Source organism: Mobula hypostoma, chromosome 23 (assembly GCF_963921235.1).
Source record: "Mobula hypostoma chromosome 23, sMobHyp1.1, whole genome shotgun sequence".
NCBI classification, from domain to species: Eukaryota; Metazoa; Chordata; class Chondrichthyes; order Myliobatiformes; family Myliobatidae; genus Mobula; species Mobula hypostoma.
In genome coordinates, this window is record NC_086119.1 from 51,720,451 (window position 1) to 51,734,636 (window position 14,186).

Here is a 14,186-nt window from a genome sequence, read left to right on the forward strand (position 1 = left end):
TGTAGTCTGGCGTACTGACCTCTACCTTGCCGAGGCACAGCGACAACTCGCGGATACTTCCTCTTATTTACCCCTCGATCGTGACCCCATTAAGGAGCACCAGGCCATTGTCTCCCACACCATCACCGACTTTATCCACTCAGGGGATCTCCCATCCACTGCTACCAACTTTATAGTTCCCACACCTTGCACTTCCCGTTTCTACCTCCTACCCAAGATCCACAAACCTGCCTGTCCTGGCCGACCTATTGTCTCAGCTTGCTCCTGCCCACCGAACTCGTTTCTGCATACCTCGACATGGTTTTATCCCCCCCTTGTTCAATCCCTTCCGACCTATGTTCGTGACACTTCTCACGCCCTTAAACTTTTCGATGATTTTAAGTTCCCTGGCCCCCACCGCTTTATTTTCACCATGGATGTCCAATCCCTATATACTTCCATCCCCCATCAGGAAGGTCTCAAAGCTCTCTGCTTCTTTTTGGATTCCAGACCTAATCAGTTCCCCTCTACCACCACTCTGCTCCGTCTAGCGGAATTAGTCCTTACTCTTAATAATTTCTCCTTTGGCTCCTCCCACTTCCTCCAAACTAAAGGTGTCGCTATGGGCACCCGTATGGGTCCTAGCTATGCCTGCCTTTTTGTTGGCTTTGTGGAACAATCTATGTTTCATGCCTATTCTGGTATCTGTCCCCCACTTTTCCTTCGCTACATCGACGACTGCATTGGCACTGCTTCCTGCACGCATGCAGAGCTCGTTGACTTTATTAACTTTGCCTCCAACTTTCACCCTGCCCTCAAGTTTACCTGGTCCATTTCCGACACCTCCCTCCCCTTTCTAGATCTTTCTGTCTCTGTCTCTGGAGACAGCTTATCCACTGATGTCTACTATAAGCCTACTGACTCTCACAGCTATCTGGACTATTCCTCTTCTCACCCTGTCTCTTGCAAAAACGCCATCCCCTTCTCGCAATTCCTCCGTCTCCGCCGCATCTGCTCTCAGGATGAGGCTTTTCATTCTCGGACGAGGGAGATGTCTTCCTTTTTTAAAGAAAGGGGCTTCCCTTCCTCCACTATCAACTCTGCTCTTAAACGCATCTCCCCCATTTCACGTACATCTGCTCTCACTCCATCCTCCCGCCACCCCACTAGGAATAGGGTTCCCCTGGTCCTCACCTACCACCCCACCAGCCTTCGGGTCCAACATATTATTCTCCGTAACTTCCGCCACCTCCAACGGGATCCCACCACTAAACACATCTGTCCCTCCCCCCCTCTCTCTGCATTCCGCAGGGATCGCTCCCTACACAACTCCCTTGTCCATTCGTCCCCCCCACCCCTCCCCGCTGATCTCCCTCCTGGCACTTACCCGTGTAGGCGGAACAAGTGCTACACATGCCCTTACACTTCCTCCCTTACCACCATTCAGGGCCCCAAACAGTCCTTCCAGGTGAGGCAACACTTCACCTGTGAGTCGGCTGGGGTGATATACTGCGTCCGGTGCTCCCGATGTGGCCTTTTATATATTGGCGAGACCCGACGCAGACTGGGAGACCGCTTTGCTGAACATCTACGCTCTGTCCGCCAGAGAAAGCAGGATCTCCCAGTGGCCACACATTTTAATTCCACATCCCATTCCCATTCTGACATGTCTATCCACGGCCTCCTCTACTGTAAAGATGAAGCCGCACTCAGGTTGGAGGAACAACACCTTATATTCCGTCTGGGTAGCCTCCAACCTGATGGCATGAACATCAACTTCTCTAACTTCCGCTAATGTCCTACCTCCCCCTCGTACCCCATCTGTTACTTATTTTTATACACACATTCTTTCTCTCACTCTCCTTTTTCTCCCTCTGTCCCTCTGAATATACCCCTTGCCCATCCTCTGGGTCCCCCCCCCCCGTCTTTCTTCCCGGATCTCCTGTCCCATGATCCTCTGGTATCCCTTTTGCCTATCACCTGTCCAGCTCTTGGCTCCATCCCTCCCCCTCCTGTCTTCTTCTATCATTTTGGATCTCCCCCTCCCCCTCCAACTTTCAAATCCCTTACTCACTCTTCCTTCAGTTAGTCCTGACGAAGGGTCTCGGCCTGAAACGTCGACTGCACCTCTTCCTAGAGATGCTGCCTGGCCTGCTGCGTTCACCAGCAACTTTTATGTGTGTTGCTTGAATTTCCAGCATCTGCAGAATTCCTGTTGGTTGCAGCGAAACTCCAGTTTCCCCGAACTTAATGTCAGCCAACTGCAGGCTTGTGACTGCTGTTTGGTAAGCCAGGATGTCTGGGTCAGTAGCTTGGTCAGATGCCATTCTGGAATAGTCAATCCCTATGTGGTACTTGACCCCATTTTTTGTGATTGTAGTGAATATGGGCTTGGTGATGTTTGGGAATTCACCCAGCAGTCAAATAAACTTGCATGCAGTGACACGTGTGCTTGGAGAGAGTCATTGTGGGTTCCTGTGTGATACAGGTGCTCAACAGAGTGTGCTGCCAGCATGAGAAGGTGAAGTTACCCACGTGCCTTCACCTATCACCTTCCAGCTAGCCTCTTTCCCCTCACACTTTTTAAAATTCAGGCATCTTGTCCCTTCCCCCTCAGCCCTGAAGAAGAGTCTCAGTCTGAAATGTTGACTGGTTAATCTTTTTCATAGATACAGCCTGACCTGCTGAGTTCCCCCAGCATTTTGTATGTGTTGAAGTAGAACACTACCAATATTAATACGGCACTATAAAGCTGTGAACTAGTCTCAAATAGTTATCTACGATGGAATTCATCCAGTATATGCTGCTATGTTTTTGATTGATGTAAATGAAATTGTTACATTCTTCAAATTTTTATTTTCATTGTAACATTTAAGGTGATTGTAAATACCTTCAAATTCTTCATAGCTCCCAACTTGAAGTAGTGAACCAGTTTCACTTTGACTCCTGGCTGTTTTTCATGCCTCCAAGCCTGTATACTTGAAACTGTAGTGAGCAAAACAGTTCTGAATTGTCTTACTGCTAATTTCTCGCCAACTATTGGTGGCAAAAATCCCTGCTTTTGAACACAAACACACACAAACGATGCAATTTAAAAACTTCACTCTAAGTATGGTGTGGTGTCCAACAGCCACAAAATTGCACGTGACTGACACTAGTTAGAAACTGTTTGGCAACAATCATCTGTCCCAATTAAGTGGCATAGTGTCCCAAATAAATGAAAGAATTCCCAGCTATTTTCTCGATTAGTTTTTGTTCTTTAAGAATTGTCCTAAGTAAGCGACTGCCCCGATTAACCGATGCCCCAATTAACTGGAATCCACTGAATATGGGATGCAATTTTAGCTTGTATAATGTCCAGCACAAAATTCAACCAATTCATTGTTTTTGCTGTTCCTACAGTGCCAAAGTTCACTATATTGTTTATAGAACGTTTTTCCCTTCTTCACATTGTGTTTCCCTTCTATTTTAGGTCCCTACTCCCAGCACTATCCTGCATTCAGACCTGCCTGCTGCACTTGCTTGATATGGGTTGGGAACCTATGGACTTATGCTTTTTCTATGACATCAAGCTACCTGATCTCCTATTGACAATGTCACAGGAAAACATCAGCATTCATGACAGCACAATACAGTGAGTATAAACTATAATACTGCAATACCTGTGAATTACTCAAAATAACATGGTATTCAGAGTTCATAGTTGATGTGGTGTGAGTGACACTGTACAAATATCTAACGTATTTACATAGAAATCTACTGCACGTTACAGGCCCTTCGGCCCACAATGGAACCTATTCTAGAAGCTGCCTAGGATTTCCCTACCGTATAGCCCTCTATTTTTCTAAGTTCCATATACAGTACCTTAATAGAGTCCCTTAAAAGACCCTATTGCATCTGTCTCCATCACCTTCGCTGGCAGTGCATTCCATACACCCACCACACTCTGTGCGAGAAACTTACCTCTGACATCTCCTCTGTACCTACTTCCACACACCTTAAAACTGTGCCCTCTCATGCTAGCCACCTCAGCCCTGGGAAAAAGCCTCTGACTATCCACACAATCAATGCCTCTCATCATCTTATACATCTCTATCAGGTCACCTCTCATCCTCTGTCGCTCCAAGGAGAAAAGGCCAAGTTCACTCAACCTATTCTCATAAGGCATGCTCCCCAATCCAGGCAACATCCTTGTAAATCTCCTCTGCATGCTCTCTATAGTATCCACGTCCTTCATGTAATGCGGTGACCAGAACTGAACACAATTTGTCTAATTATGTTTGAAAAATAGTTTTAATTCAATATAGTTTTAACTGAATATTCACTTAGTAGGTAATGAGGATGTGGGGAGGGAGAGTTGAGGGGTGTGGAGAGACAGGACTTTAAACAAGGGAGTTGTGACGATATGTAATTTTTGAAGTTCGAGATTTGGTCAGGATGGAGAGGGGGGAATGGGGTTTGATTCAGGATGGACAGGGATATGAGGTTTGGTTCAGAATGGAGAGTGGGGAATGGGGTCTGGTTCAGGATAGGGAGGGGGGAATTGGGGTTTGGTTCAGGATGGAGAGGCAATATTGGGTTTGGTTTGGGATGGAGAGGGAGGAAGGTGTTTGATTTGGGATGGCGGGGGGTTGGAATGGGTTCTGGTCCGGAATGGAGAGGTGGATGTGGTTTGGTTCAGGGTGGAGAGGGGGAAATGAGATTTGGTTCAGGATGGTGAAGGGGAAGTGGAGTTTGGTTCAGGACGGAGAGAGGGGAATGGAGTTTATTCTGTGATCGAGGGAGATGCAGAGTTTGGTTCAGGATGGAGAGAGGGGAATGGAGTTGATTCTGTGAGTGAAGGAAATGGAGAGGAGGAATAGGGTTGGTTCAGGAAGGAGAGTGGGGAAGGGAGTTTGTTCTGTGATCAAGGGAGGTGGAGAGGAGGAATAGGGGGTGATGAAGTTTTGTTTAACTGTTTGCTGATGGAGACATTTATCTAGCCAGTGGAGTGAAGAGGATGAGATTGCAGATTATGAATGCAACAAAGAATGGATGGAGGAATGTCAGGACGGAATACAGCTGCGGGTCTGGTATGATAGGATGACTAATGCTACAGCTGAAGAGAAGAGGCGAGTAAGTGAATACTTTTCATTGTTTATGAATGTAACGGTATTTTGCATTTAATTGTCAAATATAAAAGCTGAGGTTTGTGTTAATTTTCTCTAATATTTTACTTAATTAAATGTTGGAAAATAAAGTATGAATATAATGTGCTTTTTGTTGAAGTTGGAAGAAATGTGGCAGGGTTTTCCCAAACACGAGGAATTCTGCAGATGCTGGAAATTCAAGCAACACACATCAAAGTTGCTGGTGAACGCAGCAGGCCAGGCAGCATCTCCAGGAAGAGGTACAGTTGATGTTTCGGGCCCAGACCCTTCGTCAGGCCTGCTGCGTTCACCAGCAACTTCGATGTGTGTTGCAAGGTTTTCCCAGTCAGGTGGGAATGTATTTTTATTTTTCACAAATTATATTTCAAATACTTGCTTCAGAGATTGTGCATAAGATCTGTTTATTTTTGATATGATGCATCTCTTATTTGCTTCTGAAGAAATATGTATGGGGTGTTGAACCCTAGAACTGGTGACAGACTATTTGCTTGTGTTTTGTGATAGATGCACATGTTTGTTGCACGCTACTGTGACCTGTTGAATGTGGAGATCTCCTGCGATGGATGTCATAAAATAGCACCTTGGCATCGCTACCGCTGTCTTCAGTGTCCAGACATGGACCTCTGCAAAACCTGCTTCCTCGGTAAAAACTTGGTTTGGATGTGAAGTTAAACAGCTGGTATTAAAGGCTATGTACACGTTGTTGTGTGAAAATGCTCTTGATTTTCTTGAGCAACACACACAAACAACTGAAGTAAATCAGTAAGTTAGCATCTGTGGAGGGGAATAAACAGTGGACATTTTGGGCCGACACCCTTCAACGGGACTGAAAAGAAAGGGAGCAGAATCTAGAGCAAGAAGGTGGAGGAGGTGGGGATGGGGTACAAGCTGGCAGCTGATAGGTGAGACCAGGCTGGGGAAAGGTGTGTGAGAGAGCAGGGGTGACGTGAGAAGCTGGGAGCTGGTGGGTGGAAGAGGTGAACGGCTAAAGAAGGAATTTGATAGGAGAGGATAGTGGACCATGGAATAATGGGAAGGAGGTGGTGAACAGAGGGAGGTGATTGGATTCAGGACATTTATAAAGACAGGTGTGTAAAAAGGGCTCAAAGGGTCACTGGGGACCCAAGTCACCCCAATCACAATCTATTCCAGCTGCTACCATCCGGGAAATGGTACCGCAGCATAAAAGCTAGGACCAACAGGCTCCAGGACAGCTTCTTCCACCAGGCCATCAGACTGATTAACTCACGCTGATTTGAGTGTATTTCTATGTTACATTGACTGTTCTATTTATTATAAATTACAATGATTGCACATTGCACATTTAGACAGAGAAGTAACGTAAAGATTTTTCTCCTCATGTATGTGAAGAATGTAAGAAATGAAGTCAATTCAATTCAGGTCAAGAGGGCATAGAGGAGAAGAGGAGGAGTGAGAGGGCCATCAGAATGGAGGAAAAAAAGTAAAAAAGGAGGAAGGGGAACGGGGGAAACAGAGAAAAAAGAGTTTACTGGAAGTTGGAGAAAGCAATGTTTTTGCCTTCAGGTTGGATACCCGGACACTATGAGGTGTTTCTCCTCCAGCCTGGGTTTATTCCAACCGCCGTGGCGGGGAGGCCACGGACAGTATGAGAATGAGAATCTTTTCTGCCTGTGCTGCAACTTTTGGAAGATGATACCATGCACTATAGTTCATCCAAAATGCTTGTCCTTGTACCCCTGGATTACTTTGGTATATTACTCACCAGGATTTCTCTTGTCCACGATGTAGGTTTTCTTATTTGATACAAGCTCTGAGATTTGCCAGTCATAGCATTCTTTTAAACAAAGATATGGTGTGATACATTAGAGTCCTAAACTCACTATGCCCCATGGTTACATATCAGCATTTAAAGGGTTAGGTGTGATGCCTAGCTAGCTCATTTGGTAAAGTATGGGACTCTTAATGCCAAGGCTATGGGTTTGAACCCATGTTGAGCAATGCTTTTGCCATGACTAAATGGCAGTACAGACTCGATGGGCCAAATGGCCTAATTCTGCTCCTATAGCTTATGGTCTCAGCTTGTGAAATGGACCACAGGGCAGTATCCAAACAGCAATATCTGCAGATGCTTCAAGCTTAGAATAAAAGAAGAAAATGCTGGGAATACACAGTTGGTTCAAAGCATCTGTGAAGAGAGAATTAGAAATAAAATTTCTGGTTAGTCAGCTAGGAGAAGTGAGTTAGCAGGCATGCTTTAAGATTGTAGGCTGGACGCAAGGATAGTGGGAACAAAGGGAATGTCAGTAATAGTGTGGACATCAATAGGAAATTGATGGTAGATTGGTGTCTGCCATGAAATGGTGGCAGGGTCTTGTTAGTGCTATCTTTAATCTCTATGGAGATGGTGTAAATAAAAGGTGTGTCTCGGGAGGGAGAACAAAATATATCTATGCTATATCTGTGAGATATAGAACATGGCAATAGCTGGAAATCTGATAAAGAAATGGGAAATCCCATCAGGTCAGGTAGTGTCTGTGCAAAGGGTAGACTTAGTTACACAGATCTCATGCTATCCATTTCGCATCTTTTTCCCCAAGTCACAACATGCTTATTTTCTAAACTTTTCTAATTCTGAATCTGAAAAGTTATCTCTTGTTTCTTTCTCTACAAATGCTGTCTGACCTGCTGAGTATGTCCTGCAGTTTCAGTTCGTAATTAAGCATGAGGAGTTTATGGTCAGACTGTCATGGTGCATATTGAGTATTTTTGGCCCGCAGTCATTGAAAGGAAATATTCAAGCCATGATGCATTGCAGAGCAGCACCACAGAACCTCGTCCCTCTTACCTAAGGGATTGGACAACAAACAAAAAAAAAATCACATCAATATTTGTGCTGTATCTCCTTCCATTTCCACCTTGAATCCATGCCCTGGGCAGTGTTAACAAAAACTCAATGCCATTGTGATGAATTATTTTCAGATCCCTCTCTGATGTAGTGTGTTTCTATTTTAAAATTATGTCCTTTTCTGGAGTATAATGTTAATTATTGGCCACAGTTTCTGGATGAGGTCCAACCTGTATTTCATGAAATTATGTTATAATTTCTTTGTTAAATTCTAATACTATATTAGTAAAATCTAATTTTAGTTTTTCAAAATTTAATTTGGCATAGTTCATCTCTTCCTATAGGTCAGTGGGACTAGGCAGAAAATGGTTCAGCACAGCCAAGAAGGGCCAAAAGGCCTGTTTCTGTGCTGTAGTTTTTCTATGGTTTCTTTCAAAATTTGTGCACATTTATCTTTCTGTTTCTTTCTTCCTGGCCATCATTGTATCTTGTATAGACCTTATCTACCCTCTTTCTTTATACAAAAATGAATCTCATTACATTTGATTGCATTGACTTTCATTTATCTGCCTGCCCATTTCACATTGTTTTCCTTCTGAAGTCTACTGTCTTCGCTTCTTGAAATGTCAGGGTTCAAGTCAAGGAAATGAAGTCAAGGGAGACACTAGAGCAAATATCTTAAACTGCTGAGTGGGAGACACCATTGTACAGTCCTGATACAGTATTTTGACCCAAATTGTGAACAATTCCTTCCACCCTGGCCCTGTAGATGCTACTTGGCCAGTAGACTGCCATATACTGCAGTCTTTCTTCCAATCTGAAGATGCAAGCATTCATCATTTCTATGCAGGAAGGGCAGTGTGGTGTGGCCAGTCAGTGAATATATGTCATTCTAAAGAGATTCGTATGGTGGTTTGCCATTTCTGGGGCCTGCACTTACATCCAGTCCCAATTGACCAGCTAGAAGTTTTGTGTCTGCTAATGATAAGGTCCTAATTGAAATACATCTGAACAATGCCAACTCAATTTGTTGTGGAGATGAGCTGTTGTCCAGGATACAGTCCAAAGCAGGATGGTGTTAAGGCATGAATGTGTAGGAAGATTTCTCATTTTTCAAATTTTATTTTAGTGGAATATAATATAATTTAAGATTGAAATTTCATCAAGAGTAGGGAGGTCATGCTGCAACTATACAGGGTACAGGTGAGGCTGCACCTGGAGTAGTGTGTGCAGTTCTGGTCTCCATACTTGAGGAAAGATATACTGGCTTTGGAGGCAGTGCAGAGGAGGTTCACCAGGTTGATTCCAGGGATGAAGGGGTTAACCTATGAGGAGAGATTGAGTCACCTAGGACTATACTGTCTGGAGTTCAGAAGAATGAGAGGGGATCTTATAGAAACATACAAAATTTTGAAAGAGATAGATAAGATAGGAGTGGAAAAATTGTTTCCATTGGTAGGTGGGACTAGAACTAGGGGGCATTGCCTCAAGATTCAAGGGAGAAGATTTAGGATGGAGATGAGGAGAAACTGTTTTTCCCAGAGAGTGGTGAATTTGTGGACTTATCTGCCCAGGGAAGCAGTTGAGGTCTCTTCACTAAATATATTTAAGAAACAGATTGGTTTTTACGTAGTAAGGGAATTAAGGGTTATGGGCAAAAGGCAGGTCGATGGAGCTGACTTTATGGACAGATCAGCCATGATCTTATTGAATGGCAGGGCAGGCTTAATGGGCCGGATGGCCTACTGCTGCTTCTGTTTCTTATGATCTTATGTTCTTATGATTTGGGAAGGAAAAGCCTGTAAGCTGCAAAAGCACGATAGGAAAAGTGACATGTCCTTGTCTGCCAGGAGATTTTAAAGATGGGATTAAGTTATAAAAAAAGATGGCTTATTAAGTTGCTTGAAATAGCCTAAGGATTGGGATAATTTTAATACTTGTCAAAGGAAGATCAAAAAAGTGGTAAAGAAAGGGAAGATGAAACAAAACTGGGGAATAACAAATTTGATCTTGAGACTCTGAATGTATTTAAACAGGAAAGGGCTATAAAGGTTCACGTAGACAGATGAGGAATATATAAACAGGAATAAGTAACTGCCAGAAAAGTTACACAAATATTTTGTCTTGACGGAAGTGACGTGGTACAAGTTGGTGTGACTGAATGCCAATAAATTCCAAAAACTTGATAATCTACCTAACTGATTTTTGAAAAGAGGTTCAGAGATAAGGGATGCATTTGTTGTTATTTATAAACCATGGAATGGTTCTTGCAGATTGTGGGGTAGTAAATGTGATTCCACTATTGAAAAAAGAAAACCAACCTTTACCCTAACATCAGGGAAGGGAAAAAAGCTGGAACCTATACTAAGAGATACAGTAATTGATCATTTTGGAAAGAATTACAGAATTGAACAGGGCAGCATGGAAAACTGGAAGGGGGGGGTCGTATTTAACTAGTCTATTGAAGCTCTTTGAGAACGCTGCTCATGGAATAGACAAGGGAAAACATGCACACAGTGTGTTTGGAGTTTCAGAAAGGCGTTCAGTAAGGTTCTGCAGAAGACACTGGTGAGCAAGTTTCAAGCAGTGGAATTAGGGGTCTGAGAATTAGTGTGGAGTGAACCAGTAAGGTCCTTTACAGGGGTTATTTATGAGGGCCAGTATTGTGTTACTTCTGACAAGTGATGTGCTGGCTCAGGATGCACGTTGACCAGCTGGGTCAGGTGTGGCTGCTTGTGTCAGCTTTATTGCCATTAAAAGTTCTTTAGGCCTGGGGAGAGCTCCGCAGCCAAACAAGGGGAGGGGCAAGTGACAGCTATCACACCCTACAGGGGGCGATGAGATGGGCCACGTGATCCGGGCGCTCTGACGACAAATGGAATTAGTATGCAGCATTGGCCACTCTTCTGCAGGTCTAGGTCGACTCAGAGCTCCACATCTCTGTGCTGAGGGACCTCGGAGCTAGCCCCTCCACGGTGGTTCAGTGTCTACTCCACACTGAGCAGTGCCGCAAAGGTATTGATCATATCAGTGCTGTGTGAGTGTAGAGTACTGAGGCCTCAGCCCAGTTCCCAGGGTAGAACTGGAAATGGTTGAGGTTCTTTTAAATTCCTGACACAACTGTACTGTCAATAATAACACTTATACAACCCTGTTCAATACTGGTCTGATCGGGGAATAGTAAACCAGACACCAGTGGGTTGGATGAGCATAACGTGAATAATTTTGTTTGCTTCTGTACAAACCGGCCATGCAGTTTTCCTCAGAACTCTGACTATTGAATTGTTGAAGTGCAGTATTTATTTGCTAAAATAATCTGGCTGAAATCACAATTCTGTAGGGTGACAGTTTACAGTTTGCTGGTGATTTCCCCTTTAGGTGGAGTGATGCCTGAACATCATGAAGATTATCATAAAATGGTGAACATGGAGTATGCGTGTGATCACTGCCAGGGGCTGATCATTGGCCGTAGGATCAATTGCAACGTATGTGATGACTTTGACCTCTGCTACGGGTGTTACTCTGCGAAGAAGTACCCAGACAGGTAACTGAGGATGGAGCTACACAACACCTGAGTTATCACTGTTGACTTCAGGGGGTGTAATGTTGATTACCCAAGCTGCAAAAATTCATAATATTTTTAATGACATTCAAGAGGCCATAAACACAAATTCTGCAGATGCTGGAAATCCAAAGCAACACACAAAATACAGGAGGAACTCAGCAGGTCAAGCAGCATCTATGGAAATGAGTGGATTGTTGATGTTTCGAGCTGAGATATTTCTTTGTGACTGAGAAGGAAGGGGGAAGATGCCAGTCTAAAAAGGTGGGGGGGAAGGAGGATAGCTGGAAGATGATGGGCAAAGCCAGGTAGGTGGGAAAAGTCAAGGGCTGGAGAGGAAGAAATCTGATGGCTGAGGAGAGTGGGCCATAGGAGAAAGGGAAGGAAGGGGAGCCCAGGGGGAAGTAATAGGCAGATGAAAAGAGGTAAAGGGTCAAAGTGGGGAAGAGGAAGGGGGGTAATTTTTTTTTACCGAAGAGGAAAGCTCAATATTCATGCCATCAGGTTGGAGGCTACCCAGACAGAATATAATCTGTTGATCCTCCACCATGAGGGTGGCCTCAATTGACACAATTGGAATTAAAATGTTTGGCTACCATGAAGTCCCACTTGCCGTGGATGGTGTGGTGGCGCTAAACAAAGCAGTCCCCGAGTTTACGATGGGTTTCACCAATGTGGAGGAGGCCATGCAGTGCATTTTCCTTGCCAGGTCTCGAAGCAATACTGTCTCTCCACCTGTTTCCCAGCAATCCTTTCTCCTGCAGACCTCCATCCTGATTCTCCTATCAGCCACCTTAACTACATGGAATTTAGAGGCCATTGTGGAGGGAAATTGGAGTATTGAGGGGAAACCTGTGAGGTCACAGGCACAATGTGGGAACTCCCACACTGACAGCACGGGAGGTCAGAACCATACAGTTGCAAGAAAAAGTTTGTGAGCCCTTTGCAATTGTCTGGTTTTCTGCATTAATTACTTATAAAATGTGGTCTGATCTTCATCTAAGTCACAATAAGAGACAGACACAATCTGCCTAAACTAATAACATACAAGCAATTGTACTTCTCGTCAATACTGAGTACACATTTAAACAATCACAGTCTAGGTTCAATAAAGTACATGGACCTCTGGGATAATGTATTTTACAAAAGCTATTTGGAGTCAGCTGTTCCAATCAATGAATGCTGAAGGAGGTGAAAAAGAACCCAAGAGTAACAGCAGAGGATCTGCAGAAATCTTTAGAACTTGCTAAAGTCTCTGTTCATGTTTCCACTATAAGAAAAACACTGAAGAAGAATGGTGTTCATGGAAGGACACCATGGAGGAAACCACTACTCTCCAAAAATACAGAACTGCACATCTCAAGTTTGCAAAGACCACCTGGATGTTCCACAGTGCTTCTGGGGCAGTGTTCTGTGGGCAGATGAGTCAAAAGTTGAACTGTTTGGGAGAAATGTACACCACTATGTTTGGAAGAAAAAGGGCACTGCACACCAACACCAAATATTCATCCCAACTATGAAGCATGTTTGAAGGAGCATCATGGTTTGGGGCTGCTTTGCTGTGTCAGGGCCTGGACAGCTTGCAGTCTTTGAGGGAACAATGAATTCAAAATTGTATCAACGCATTTTACAGGAGAATGTCAGGGTAGAGGTTTGTCACCTGAAGCTTAATAGATGTTAGATGATGCAACAAGACAATGAAATGAAATGCAAGAGTAAATCAACAACAGAATGGTTTTAAAAAAAAGAAAATTAGTGTTTTGGAATGGCCAAAGCAGAGTCCAGACCTTACCCCAATTGAGATGTTGTGGCATGACTTGAAGAGGGCTGTTAATGTAAGGTATCCCAGAAATATTGATGAACTGAAACCGTTTTGTATGGTCTAAAATTCCTCATTGCCGTTGTGCAAGTCTGATCAGCAGCTACAGGAAACGTTTGGTGGAGATTATTGCTCCTAAAGGAGGTTCTACCAGGTATTAAATACAAGGGTTCACGTATGTTTTCCATTCTGGACTGTATTCAATAAAGACATGAAAAATATAATTGTTGGTGAGTTACTAATTTAGGCAGATTGTGTTTGTCTACTATTGCGACTTAGGTGAAAATCAGACCATGAGTAGCTGTGAGCAATTAACGCAGAAAACCAGGTAATTGCAAAGGGTTTGCAAACTTTTTCCCTGCAACTGTGCACTAGATGGTGGAATTGTGAGGCAGCAGTGCTGCTGGGCAACTTGTTCATAGGATGGCTATTTTTATTTCCTTGGATGTTGCATTCACTTGAAGCATCTGTGCACTCTGTTGGAAACAGACGTGTCCACTTCAAAGACATTGCATTGTACTTTGGCAAATGTGATAAATTATTTTGCTCCCTCTGCCTCTGGTGGGGAATTTGGGCAAAGAAGTAAGTGAATGCAGCATTCCATCTGGCCACATATGTACCTGCACGTGCTTGCTGCACTTCAGTAACGTTGATAATCTGTCCTCGATTCCTCTGACTGTTTTGAAGATGCCCTCCTATTTTTGCACTTGTGATGCCCTCTTTTGTGAGTCGTTTAGTGTATAAATAAACTTCCTGAATAATGAGAATTCTCCCAGCAGGGATGTTTCCTGCCCAGCATTAATTGCTGATGCAAGGTTTTGAGCTGAATCATTGACAGTCCCTTTGCCT

At 43.8% G+C, this 14,186-nt stretch overlaps 1 protein-coding gene across 6 annotated transcripts in view; it reads left to right on the forward strand.

The window, feature by feature from the left end:
* zzef1 (zinc finger, ZZ-type with EF hand domain 1) overlaps positions 1-14,186 on the forward strand; it is a 266,638-nt gene that overhangs the window by 117,865 nt on the left and 134,587 nt on the right. For all 6 annotated transcript variants that reach the window (XM_063031513.1, XM_063031517.1, XM_063031514.1 and 3 more), the window contains exons 32-35: positions 3,452-3,613; positions 4,962-5,094; positions 5,634-5,772; positions 11,335-11,500. In XM_063031513.1, the coding sequence (XP_062887583.1) occupies positions 3,452-3,613; positions 4,962-5,094; positions 5,634-5,772; positions 11,335-11,500 (600 nt within the window). The remainder of the gene's footprint in view (positions 1-3,451; positions 3,614-4,961; positions 5,095-5,633; positions 5,773-11,334; positions 11,501-14,186) is intronic.